The 12,357-nt window shown below is 29.5% G+C and overlaps 1 protein-coding gene across 1 annotated transcript; it reads left to right on the top strand.

Annotated features, from left to right (window-relative positions):
- Nucleotides 1–464: 464 nt before the first annotated feature.
- Nucleotides 465–3,138, top strand: LOC100206467 (repulsive guidance molecule A). Its single transcript, XM_065816668.1, has 2 exons — nt 465–1,189; nt 2,096–3,138. Exons 1-2 carry the CDS (start codon nt 563–565, stop codon nt 2,783–2,785), a joined length of 1,317 nt encoding a protein of 438 aa, XP_065672740.1. The 5' UTR covers nt 465–562; the 3' UTR covers nt 2,786–3,138.
- Nucleotides 3,139–12,357: the final 9,219 nt, after the last annotated feature.

Consider the following 12,357-nt stretch of genomic DNA (forward strand, 5'->3'; position numbering starts at 1 on the left):
GAAAAAACTATAATTGTGCAAAATTCGGATTATAGGATGAATAATGTAGAAATAATTAGTTATAATAATATTCGCTCACTTCCCCTATGTTCTCCGCTGTTTCCGCTACGAGTTATTATCGCAAAATATAGCTAAAGAGCGCACTTTAATAGCTGTTTTAATATAAATGAGTTCGTTTTTTATGTTTCATCTCAATGAAATGTATGCATAACATTTTAATAGTTAATGAATGAGCTATGAAAAGAGAAAATCTTTAACAATTCAACATTCAAAACAATTACAAGAAGTGATATGTTTTTTTTTGTGTGTTTGTTTACCATCGGTATTATGTTCGTTATGTTCACAACGCGCTGTATTAAATATACGTTGAGGTTTATAAGCAATAATTGAATATTTACTTATTAAATATCTAATAATAAAATTATTATTATTATTTATATTATTTTCGCTAATAATATTATCATTGTTTTTATTATTTAAAAGTTCTTTGTTTTAGAGAACAATATTTAATCAAAGTTTAAATAAAATATATGGGTTTTCAATTAAAAAGGTTGTAGAAAGTATGCAAGATTCGAATTCTATACCAATGTTGCTACTGTTAGTAATTCAATTAGTTTTGGTTAATAGTTTTCGAAATTTCGACGATTTTCCATTGCATGAACCATTGCAGTTAGAGGATGAACATTCAAATAGCATGCCTAATAATGAGCCTGATTGCTCAAGATGTGTAAATATGTTTAGACTATCAGAAACTGAATTTATATCATCAAAAGACACAAAAATATTTTGCATTAGGTTGCTACAGGTTAAACGTTGTATTCAAAAGGAGCAACATTCTTGTCAAAGAAATATTGGTGTGTTAGTGTTAAATACAGGTGTTTCAATAAAACAGAATTGGCATAAATGCTCTGATTTTAAAATTAGTGTAAATGATATAAAAAATATTTTTAAAAAACAAAAAAATATTCCTGATGAAAGATGTAAATATATGCTGACCAAATCAGATTTAAGTGAGTTTAAGCATTGTGGTATGTTTGGAGATCCTCATATTAAAACATTTTCAGACCAACGTCAAACTTGCGTTGTAGAAGGAACTTGGTCATTACTAGACAACGACTTCCTAGCAGTTCAAGTAACAAATGAAATGGTTCAAGAAACAAAAAGTCTTAGTGCCACTGCTACAACAAAAGTAGGTTTTAGACTTTTAATTACTTGTGAAACTTTATTTGTAATTTTTTTTTTTTTTTTTTGCATCTGTACAGCTAATTTAATTTTAGTTTCTTAATGGTTTTATTAATTACTAGCAGGTACTTAAGTGAACTTAGAGTACAAGACTTCTTTATTTTATGTTGGTTAAGAATCATAAACAGGTTTGACAATAATGCTCTCAAATTTGAAGTTAAAACTGTATTGTAAACTAATATTCGATGTTTTGTTCAACCTATAAAATAGATTTTACTATTACATTGCTTTGATATTTTTGAACCTTGTAAAGGTAAATCCATGTTAAGGGTTTCAGGGAACATTATCATCATCCCAGTTTTTATGTAGAAAATCTTTGTGCAAAACATTAAAATTAAGGTTTACACTGTGCTTTTCTACATACAAACTAGTACAATGGCCATCAAAGAGCCAGAAAAACTATAGGTTTTTTATTTTCAAAAAAAAAGGAAGAGTTTCAAATAAATACCTGTTGTAAAAACACCTATGCTGTTGAATGTTATTCGCAATAGATATTAGCCACACCTTTACATCAAAAAAATCTCCATGCAGCTATTAGTTTTCGTGTGTAATTTATTCAGTTTTAGTTTTAAATTAAAGCATTTTTTATTAATCTGACCTCGTGAATGTCTGAGGTCATAAATCATAAGTAAGGTGCTTCAGTATAAAGTTGGTTTATGATTCTTGACCAGCACTAAATTTCTCTCAGTCCCCCATGGCAGTTAGTTGTATCCTTTTGTACAGGTATCAAACATTCAAAACATTTCATTTTTAACTTAGATGAGAATTTAATGTTGTTAAAAATGAAAAATTTAGATTTATAACCTTACTTTTTTTGTTTTAAATTTATTTTTCAAATTTAACTTCATTCTAGATTTCTATCATCATTAAAGAACCTTCAGACAAATGTGTTGATCAAAAGATATATGAAGCAACTTCTCAGTTTTTACCAAGCATTTTCAAAGATGGTACTTACTTTACGGGTCCTGATGCCTGTCGCACAGCTCTTATTAAACCTGGCGATAATGAAATAAGAATTATTTTATGTCATATAAATACTACCTTGTTTATAAAGCGAATTGGAAATTATTTAACTTTTAATATTAAAACACCTAATGAGTTTGTTAATCAATCTACTGGACTTTGCGCAGTTGGATGTCCTGCTAGTGAGATGGTTGATTATAACACTTTTTTTGCCATTAAAGACAATACAGTTGTATCTTCAACTTTAAAAGATAAAGCGATAAATATATGCAATTTAGCAAATCTAACTGACTTTTATTATGACTCTTGTGTATTTGACATTCTTTCAACAGGAGACATGAATTTTGCTAAAGCTGCCTCCATTTCATTACAAGATGCTCGTAGCCTAGATTCAAACATACGGCTGCGTAGAGAAAATAGTATATTATTGAGAGATCAACTTAGTATAGAAAATAGTTTTGATAATGGTTTATCCAGTGAACACTATTCATCACTAAAAAGTTCTTCGTGTAAACATTTTAATAGGACACATTTAGTTATTTTATCTGTGGTTAGTCTGCTTGCTATTTATTTGAGGTGATATGAAAAGTATATTTTTTAAAATTATTTATTGCTAAAATTTAATGTATTATTTTTGGTACCGCGCGCTTTGTATAGATGTTTTATAAGTTCTGAAATGAATGTGGTTTTTCATGTCAACATATATTGTTTGGTATTTTTTGTTATTGGTGTGTTTTTTTTTTTTAATTCTAAATCTAATTGGTGCGTTTTTGTATGCCTTACACAATTCTTGTTTATCTTTTTTTTTCTAATATTTGTAAATATTATTTTTAGTACATGTATTTTTCGAAAAAAATTTCTGTATATAAAGAATATGTAAATTGATGTGGTTTCATGCATTCACAGCATTCTATAAATAAAGACTATAATAAACTTCTGTGTTTTAGTTATAAAATTAAATAATCAATAATTAAGCTTTTAATGAACTTATATTTTTTTGTAAATTTTTAATAATTTTTTTTTTTTGGTAATTTTTTAACGAAATTTTACGCACTACTTACGTTTTGGAGGAAAATTAGCTGAAGAAAAATAAATTCCAAAATAGAGCTATCAATGTTCACACTACCCATTAATTGGTGTACTATAACTGATGTATACGTTTGTTACGTATACGTTACCATTAATAAGTGCAGTGTAGCTGTTTGGCGTTAGGTGTAAGTAAAAATATAAGTAATAAAATTGGCTTATATTTAGCCAAATAAAATAGAATTTGATAATAAGTTTCACAATTGATAAATTATTTAATTTATCAATTGAATTTTTGGCATATTCAAAATAGAAATTTCTTCTTATTTTATTTTTTAAATTGTTTTTGATATACGTTCGTGTTAAATATGTTTCTTTGACTTTTTTTTGCCAAAATATATTTCATAATATTGTTCAGTTTCGGTACCTTTTTCATTATAAATATAGTTCTATATTGAACTAAAATATACACGCTTATTAAAAATATATTCTGTTATTTTTTTAAATGCAAAGAATACCGTGCTTCTACTTGATGTTTTTCAAGTAGCAAAGAAAATAGTTACTACATAACATAAAGACAATATTACTAGTGAGTCAAATCGTATGCTTTAAAGTATTGTTATTTATAAAAAATAAAAAAGTTTCACTAAAATGCTTAGATGCGCCAATATAATTAGGATTACTTTTAATGCATATAATAAAGCCAATTAAATTGTTATTTTTGTTGTTTTTTTGAATGATTTATAATTAAACACCAGAAAATTGGTATCGTGAATCGATATTAAGAAGGATGTTTCGTATTGCTCGGTATTGGTACCTTAAGTATCGATTCGATACCACACAAATCGAAAATAATAAAAGTCGAATGGTCACAGATTGTGAAATAAAAAATATGAATTAGTGAACTTGTTATGAAAAAATACAAGTAAGACTTTTTTTATAAATTTTATTTGAACACTGAATTGAAGACTATACCAGACAAAAACAACGATACGACACGAGAATTAAATAAAACAGCGATACCAGATGAGAAATTAAATGACAAAGATAATTTAAACGAAAATTAAACTAAGATTGTAATACCCTATGAAATATTAAATAATGCCATACGGTAATAAAAATACGATCCTTGATATTTTAACTATTCTATATTCAGTCAGTAGCATAACTCTAATTTATTATACAAATTTACAATTTCAAATCACTGGTATTTGAAAAAAGTTGTATAAAGACAAAGTATCAGTTATTAAGAAGAACAGAATTGCGATACCAAGCAATACTGTTGGTATCGCAAAAAATATATATAAAACCTTTACCTTTATTACAGCATCGAATGATCTCAATATTGATACTGTAAGGTGTAATACCGATACAAGACAACAACCAAAATTCGATACCGATTATCGATTGCTCTTTATAAAGAGTCTCTATTTTTATTTATTTACTCTTTTATTTCATATAAAATAAGTTTTACAATGTTTTTACAACATAAAAATATAACGCATAAAACTTTCTACCGGAGAAGACAAGGTCTACTCATCCAGCTTCGTTAACATAACTAAAAATTCAGCAAATAAAAATAAAAGAATAAAAAAATAATTAAAACGAGAGTTGTCTCAACAATCTATTTACTGTCTGCAAAAAAAAAAAATTACTTATTATTAATTTTTTAACTCTTTCTTTTATTCTATTTTACTATTATTACACACACACACACACACCACACACACACACACACACACACACACACACACACACACACACACACACACACACACACACACACACACACACACACACACACACACACACACACACTGCAGTAAAAATTTTTTTTTTTTTTTATTACTTTTTTAATTTTTCAAATAAATTTTTGTAATGTTTATATATTTTTTCGTTTTTGCATACTTTTTTCATAAAGTTTTTGTTTTTTATAGAAGATTTATTAAGCTCTTTTGTCTTTTCTAGGATCGTGAGTTTTAGAGTTTAATTTTCTTTTCAAACTTAGAAAACGCTCTTTAGTGCAAACTTGTGAAAGAGTGTTTAAAAAAAACGTAAGCTCTATAAGTATTTTACAATTAACAATCTGATCCCAATATTTGATTGATAAGTCGTTTCGGAACTTTGATAAATTTTCTTGAATATTTTGTCTTTTTGTTACAATTTTTAATTTTTTTTTATTTTCGTTGCTGAAACAGAAAAGTTCATTCTGTTTCTCCTAATGAACGTGTAGCTATAAAACTCAGTTTTATGGTTTTGAGGTCGGCTGGTAGTCAGATTTCCTGAACTCTGTGATAGCTCTCAGAGAGGCTGATTCCATCAATAGTTGTAAAATATCAGAGTACTAACAGTGCCATGTTGCGCATGGATGTTGTCCCTGTTTTTGATGTGCATTGTCGAAGCCTCATTCGGACCCCTTTGTTACGGCTTAGGGTTTATTAATAGAAATGTGGCAATTGCTTGGACTATTAAATAGTATACTGAGTACTATCTGTACTTTGAGTTAAGTTCTTTAACAAATTCAAAAGTGGCTAAAGTACCAAAAGCTATAAAACACAAAAAACCATCGTCATCATCAAGTTCTTTAAACCTATCATTTACTAATAATTGTGGTCTTTAAAGTAACTTTTTTTCTGTTGAGTTTTATCTCTTGCAAAGTTCACCAGACCTACTTGCTCTTTGTGAGAGTAATTTGAGTTCAGCTGTGTCATCTTGTGATCTTAGTGTTGATGGTTATCTTTCTTTAATTCGTAAAGACTCTAATAATCACAGCTTGGCCTGGGCATTTATATTCGTAAGAATTCACCTATTTGTCGGGAAACGAGGTTTGAATCAATAGACTATTCTTTTATGTGCTTTCGTTTAGCACTACTTCACTCTACCGTCTTCCTCTTTGTTCTATATTGCTCTACTTCATCTCAAGACTGCACTCTTTTCGATGTTATTTCTGATTAAATTGACCAAGGCATTTCTTTTTATCTTTCAGTCAATATTGTTGTCGTTGGTTACTTTAATGCTTATCTCACTGACTGAATATCACACTGAATAGCTTAGCTCTAGTGTTAGTGACTTTGCATGCGTTAAAGCCCACAGCTTTTCCTTTTCTCAATCATTAACACAAATAGTCAGTTTTTCAATTTGCATTCCAGACAATCCGAATCATTTACCGAATTATTTATTTATGTCTTGTTTCTGGTCTTCGTAGTATTCAGTTTCTACGCATTTACCCTTAGGTGTTTCTGATCACGGTTTAATCAATCTCTTAAACTTTCTTCATCATCAGAATTCCCCTATAATTGTGACTTTTACAACTTAAAGCTGATTGGGACTCTTAAAACCATAAAATCGATTGGGACTCTTTAAACTTTAAAGCTGATTGGGACTCTTTCCGTGATTTTCTTCGTAATGGCTCTTGGGTAAATATTTTTCGTCTTCTGGCTGACAAATACGCTTCTTACATAACTCGTTGGATTCAGACTGGCATGGAATCTTTTACTCCTTCTCAACAATTCCAAGTCAATTCTCACTCTTCTCCATGATTTTCCTCTCATTGTGCTGCTGTAATTTCCAATCGTAACCATTACTTTCATATCTACCAGCGAAACATTTTTCCAGAAAACAAGCGTCTGTTTACTATTGCTAGAAACCACTGTAAAAAGGTTTTGTCTAACGCAAAAAACAGGTCACGAAATCTCGTATATCATTTCAAAAATTAGGCTCTCGTGACTTCTGGAGAATCTTTAACAGTGTCTATAATAACGGTAAATCTGTTATTTCACCTCTTTTGTTCAGATTTTGTCACCTTACCTAAAAACAAAGCTGAATTGTTTGCTAAGAACTTCTCCTAAGTATTATCTCTTGATTTCATTTATCGCGTTTTACCTAATATGGCTAACAAACTGGTTGATCCTTTGCTTGACTTTTGTATAACAGCAGCTTCAAACTTTGAAAACTATTTAACAGGTGCTATCAAAGTCTTGTTTTAGAGCCTGCAAGAAAGCAGCATCTGTTATCTCTATTTTCAAAAGTTCTGGAGGGCAATCTAACTCTTCCAACTACTATTATTACCAACTACTATTATTACAACTATTATTAGACTTCTTACTATCATAAGCAAGGCTTTTGAGTCTTTAATTAACAAACACTTACTATCTCTCATCTTAAATCTGATAACTTACTTTTGATCATCAATATGGATTTTGGTCTTCTCGTTCTACTGCTGATTTGTTAACGGTAATAACCAAAAGGCTTTTATTATTAATATTGGTAATAACCAATAGTGCATTAGATAAATGTAGAAAGGTTAAGGATATTGCTCTCGACATTTCTAAAGCTTTTGATAAAGTTTGGCATGCTGGTTTTTTCCATAAGCATTCTTCTTACGCTGCATCAGACAAAATCTTTAAGATTGTTATACTCTTCCTTACCAATCATAGTATAAAAGTTGTCTTATATAGACAGCACTCTTCTTCATATCCTGTATATTCATTGGTTCCTCAAGGTTCTATCTTTAGCCCTATACTCTTTTTAATTTAAATTAACAACCTTTCAGAAACTCTAACATCTTAGGTAGCATTGTTCGCTGACTATACTACTATTTATTCTTGTCTTGATAAGAAGACAAAACTCTCTGATTGCTTGGATTCTCTAATTATTGTGTTACTCGTCATTCGATTAAGTCTCATCCATTTACTGTGACTGTTTCTAAGAGCTCCAAAACTTCTTATTAGTTTTTTTCATCGAGCATCAGTACTTTGGAATTCACTCCCTTCTTCTTGTTTTCCTGATTTAACTTGCAGTCTTTTAAGTTGGCTGTTAATCGTTATCTTGCTCTATAAACTTCATCTTTCCTCTTCCTGTTACTTCCGATTCTTATAGCGGTTGCTTTCAGTCTTGTTGGAAGTGAAGATGTTGAAAAAAAAAATTCTCGAGTGATCGCTTATAAAATTTATCATTCCGTTTAGAATGTCATATTTTATTTAAATAATGGTAAAAATATTCTCTATTTGGTTAGAGGTTTGTCGAGTTACTCGATTTGGTTTATTTATCAAGGGTACTACGCCGTTCTGTAGGAAAAAGATCTTACATTATATATAAGTGCTAATTTTAGGTAATTCTAGGTACTGAGCTAAATGTTTTTTAAAAGATTTTATAATGCTTGTGGTCTTTGTATAGCAGTTATGAAAGCTTTTGTTTTACTTTGGTTTATTAATTATTACCCGTGAAAAGTTTACTGTTTGCGTTTAGTATGCTGAGGCATTCTACTTTTTAAAAGTGTATATCATTATGATGGTATTTTCGTTGCATCATGTTTCTAAAAGACATATTTCCTTACTTTTGTCTTTTAGCATTTCTTTAAAAATTTAGGTTTTTTAAAGTTTTTGTTTATGCTGCGTATATTTAAAGTCAGCCCTGATAAGGTATTTTAAAAAGCAAGATAATTCTTTGATACTATAGTTAGATAATAGAGTTAAATGAGTTGTTTTCAAAAAAATTTTCAGGCGGGTCGTTATTTTTGTTCAGAATAAACGTGTTTTCTTTTTCAAAATATTTTGGATATTATTTAATTTAATAATTTTTCGTACCTTACACTAACATTTTCATCTTAAATACGTCTTTCTTTTAATTTCTGGGCATTTCTAAAAAATCACGCACGGAAACTCGTAATTGTTTCGTCAATTATTTTCATAAAAAATAAACTGGCAATATCCAATTTACTCTCATTTAGTTCTAATCTATGTAAATATTTTATAAACAAAAAGTGGTATATATTAGTAATATTATCAAAGAATAAGTTAATTTTTAACAGGAATCACGTAAGGAATAAAAAATTGCAATTTTTAGTTACTAGATAAATAAACTTTAATTTCTCAGAAAATATATGTTTCAGCAGTATTTAAAAAAATAATATTTTAGATATTAGTAACGATTTCCAGAAAGTTACGGGATTGCACTATCATGGAGTAACAGCAATCGTTTAAATTCAGATCATGAATAATCACTCACGGAAGTTGCGAATTTGTCAATTTCATACAGTTATTATTATGAAAATAAGTTGCTTGTGAGTATTTCAAGTGAAATATTATATTTCTACAATTCATATTTAACATATTTTTGAACTGGTATCAAATGAGGATGACTTGCAAATAGTTTAAGTAATTGGAGCTAACCCAACCCCGTCCCGACCCCTAATTGTCCCCTTCCGAGAACTACGTCTCCAAAGATTATTTTTTTTAAGTTCTATCATAAATTAGACTAAAATTTATCGATAGATTTCAAGTTTCATCAAATAATCTCTTTTCGTTTAAGAATTATGACCATAAAAAGTTTAAAATTCCACAAATTTACCCCCTGAAATAACTTTGAATGGTCGTAACTTTAAAACTATAAAGTTTTTTTGATGAAATTTAAAATCTGTCGATGAATTTTGATCTAGTTTAATATAACAAAAAAAAAAGATTTGAAAAATTCTTTTAAGGAGCCATACACTAGGGGTGGGGTATAAAGGGTCCAATAAGTTAAGCTACAATTATTTTATCGCCGTAAAAAAAGTGTCTGGTCTACGTTGTTAAATTATTATTTATATTTTGCATGTCATATATCATTATATCATATATCAAGAAATTATGTTAAACAATTGTTTATAAGAGGTTAATATTATATTTTTTACGAGCTACCTGCACATTGAAAGCTACTTTAAAAGTGCTTATAGTTTTTTAGCAGTTAAAGTTTGGGCTGTGTTCTCCAACTTTTCTCATTCACCAAAACTGATTGAAATCCTGGTGAATGGATTTGAGAACTTGTTTGGTCCAGTAACCTAAGCCTACAGAATATAAAATGCACAAGATAAGTTTTAGTTTATTTAATGAATAATCGTCATAATAAACTGTTGATTTATTGTAATAATAAGTATTTAATTACTATTATTATAATTCAAAGTTGTTAACAAGGTCAAAAGTTGCAAGGCCAAGGCCACATGTTGCAAGGCCAAGGCCAAGACCAAGGCCATAAGTTACAAAGCCAAGGACAAGGTCAAGAATTCAAGGTTAAGGCCAACGCAATCATTTTCAAGACCTAAGACTTAAGTTTTTGCCTTATGTTATGACCAATTATTAACAAAACTGTTAGTAGCAAGTGCTGCGACAATAAAACCACATGTTGTAAAAATAGACCAAGGTTATGCGCAGAATTCAACGAAGTCAATAAGAAAATATACTTGTAGGTATATATGAAAGCCGAATAAAAAATACATAAAAATTAAAAATGAAAACTTTTTATTCTTTAATTTTATGTAGTTTTTTTTGAAGGCCAAGGCCAAAACAATCAAAGCCAAGGCCAACAGTTTTAAGGCCAATGCCTTAAATTTTGGTCTATAAGGCTCGGCCGAGGACAAGGCCAAGAACTAACAACTCTGTTATAATTAAATAATATTATTTTCATCTTTTGTCAAACTTAAAATTTATTTATCATACCGAAGACTCCACCTTTCACGTCGATGAATTCGATAATATGTTGCTCAACTATGTGTACCATTAAAAGAATTGTAGCCCCTACATTTTTATAGCTCGTAGAGAGCTGCTCTATATCTTTGACATAAGTAGAGCTTAATGATTTTCCAAAACAGTCATGGACTACTTTTTAAAAATCTCTAAGTACCTTAATGTATTTGGATACAGGATCTCCACGACTGAACTCCTGATTAAACAGCTCAAAGCTTTCTATGTTTTTAAGCAACTTATTGCAAGCATTGCCTTCCAAACAATGCTGCTCTTGGTAGGATATTCTGCTGAAGTTTATCGTAGACAGACATCGGTTGACAAACTGTAACCCACACTCCTTGTTTTCAAACACATTTTTTTCAATCTCTTTTAAAATTTTGTCTATAACACCTAAAAGTATATGTAGACTGGGAACATTTACAACCTCTATTATTTTTTTATTTTCGTCCCTTGTTAATTAAAGGGGTTGAACAACATTTTTGAACATTTTTGCATTTTTTAATTTTGCACCATTAGATATCCATTGGTCGTATAATCTGCACAATGATTCTAAAGAATAATGATCATCTTTTTGAAAGTTAGGAGATGAGGTCATGCAAAACGAACTAGGGTGCTTTGATGTTGCAGTTTATTTTCCAACCATTTGAAGCAAAACCTTTAGATCTTCAAATACTGTGTAATCTAAGGAAGAAATGTTCAATTTATCCAAAATTATCCGTAGATTATGGTATTTTTTGTTCAAAATGGCAAAATGACCAGTGTAATAGTTTTATATGCACTTGTATCGTTGAAATCTTTGAACGCATATCCGTCACACTCGCTCAATTTATCTAGGATTTTATTATTTTTTTTACTCTGGTTTTAGGGTGATTGATAGAGTAACTTTAAGGAATCTCTGCCCTCCATTTACACCTAATTTGATATCAACATCATTTGTTTCTGGATGTCTGTGATGAAGCACCATCGCTACAAGCTCTTCAACGTCATTGCAATACACCGTAGAAGCTTCTTTTTCTACCAACTATTTATGAATAAAGTTCAAAATGATACGATTTCATTCTAGTTATTTAAAAAAATTTTAGGCAATAGATTACTTACGTCTTTGTTTTCATTTACTTATAATAATAGTGGGAAATTATCACCATTGAATAATTTTCCAATCAGCTGGTTGCTCTTGGTTAGTTTAATATTGAAATCAGATTCAATCATATTGCAATTGCTTAGAAGTTATAACAAAATTTTTTTTTTTAAATTAGCTTTAAATTCATAAGTAAATTATTGAAAAAAATTTTTAAACATCGAAACCTTACCTGGTACGTAGTTTTAGTTGAAGTTTGTTTAATTTATCCAAAGAAACGAAAGGGTTTTAACCTCAGTCTTTCTGACAGTGACAACAAGTTGCTTTGAACCAAAAGTTTTCAACGCTAAAATGTTCCCTGATCAATTTGTGGTCAACCCTTTAATAGAACTGGTCAGAACTTTTCCTTGCGTTGTTGGGGATGTTGATCTAACAATACGCCGTCAAATTTTTTTGTCTTTCTAACTTCGTACAGGGATATGGAATTCATTGTGACACTTTAACTTAGCAATCTGGAAAAATAAGCTTTTTTTACAGATTTATTTGAAA

This window comes from Hydra vulgaris, chromosome 13, assembly GCF_038396675.1.
Source record: "Hydra vulgaris chromosome 13, alternate assembly HydraT2T_AEP".
In the NCBI taxonomy this organism is placed as follows: Eukaryota; Metazoa; Cnidaria; class Hydrozoa; order Anthoathecata; family Hydridae; genus Hydra; species Hydra vulgaris.

What these genes read in the sequence shown, in the direction of transcription:
- LOC100206467 (XM_065816668.1), top strand. Translation starts at nt 563, where the DNA reads ATGCAAGATTCGAATTCTATACCAATGTTGCTACTGTTAGTAATTCAA. An exon ending in GTGCCACTGCTACAACAAAA is followed by an intron (nt 1,190 to 2,095) that starts GTAGGTTTTAGA and finishes ACTTCATTCTAG; the next exon opens with ATTTCTATCATCATTAAAGA.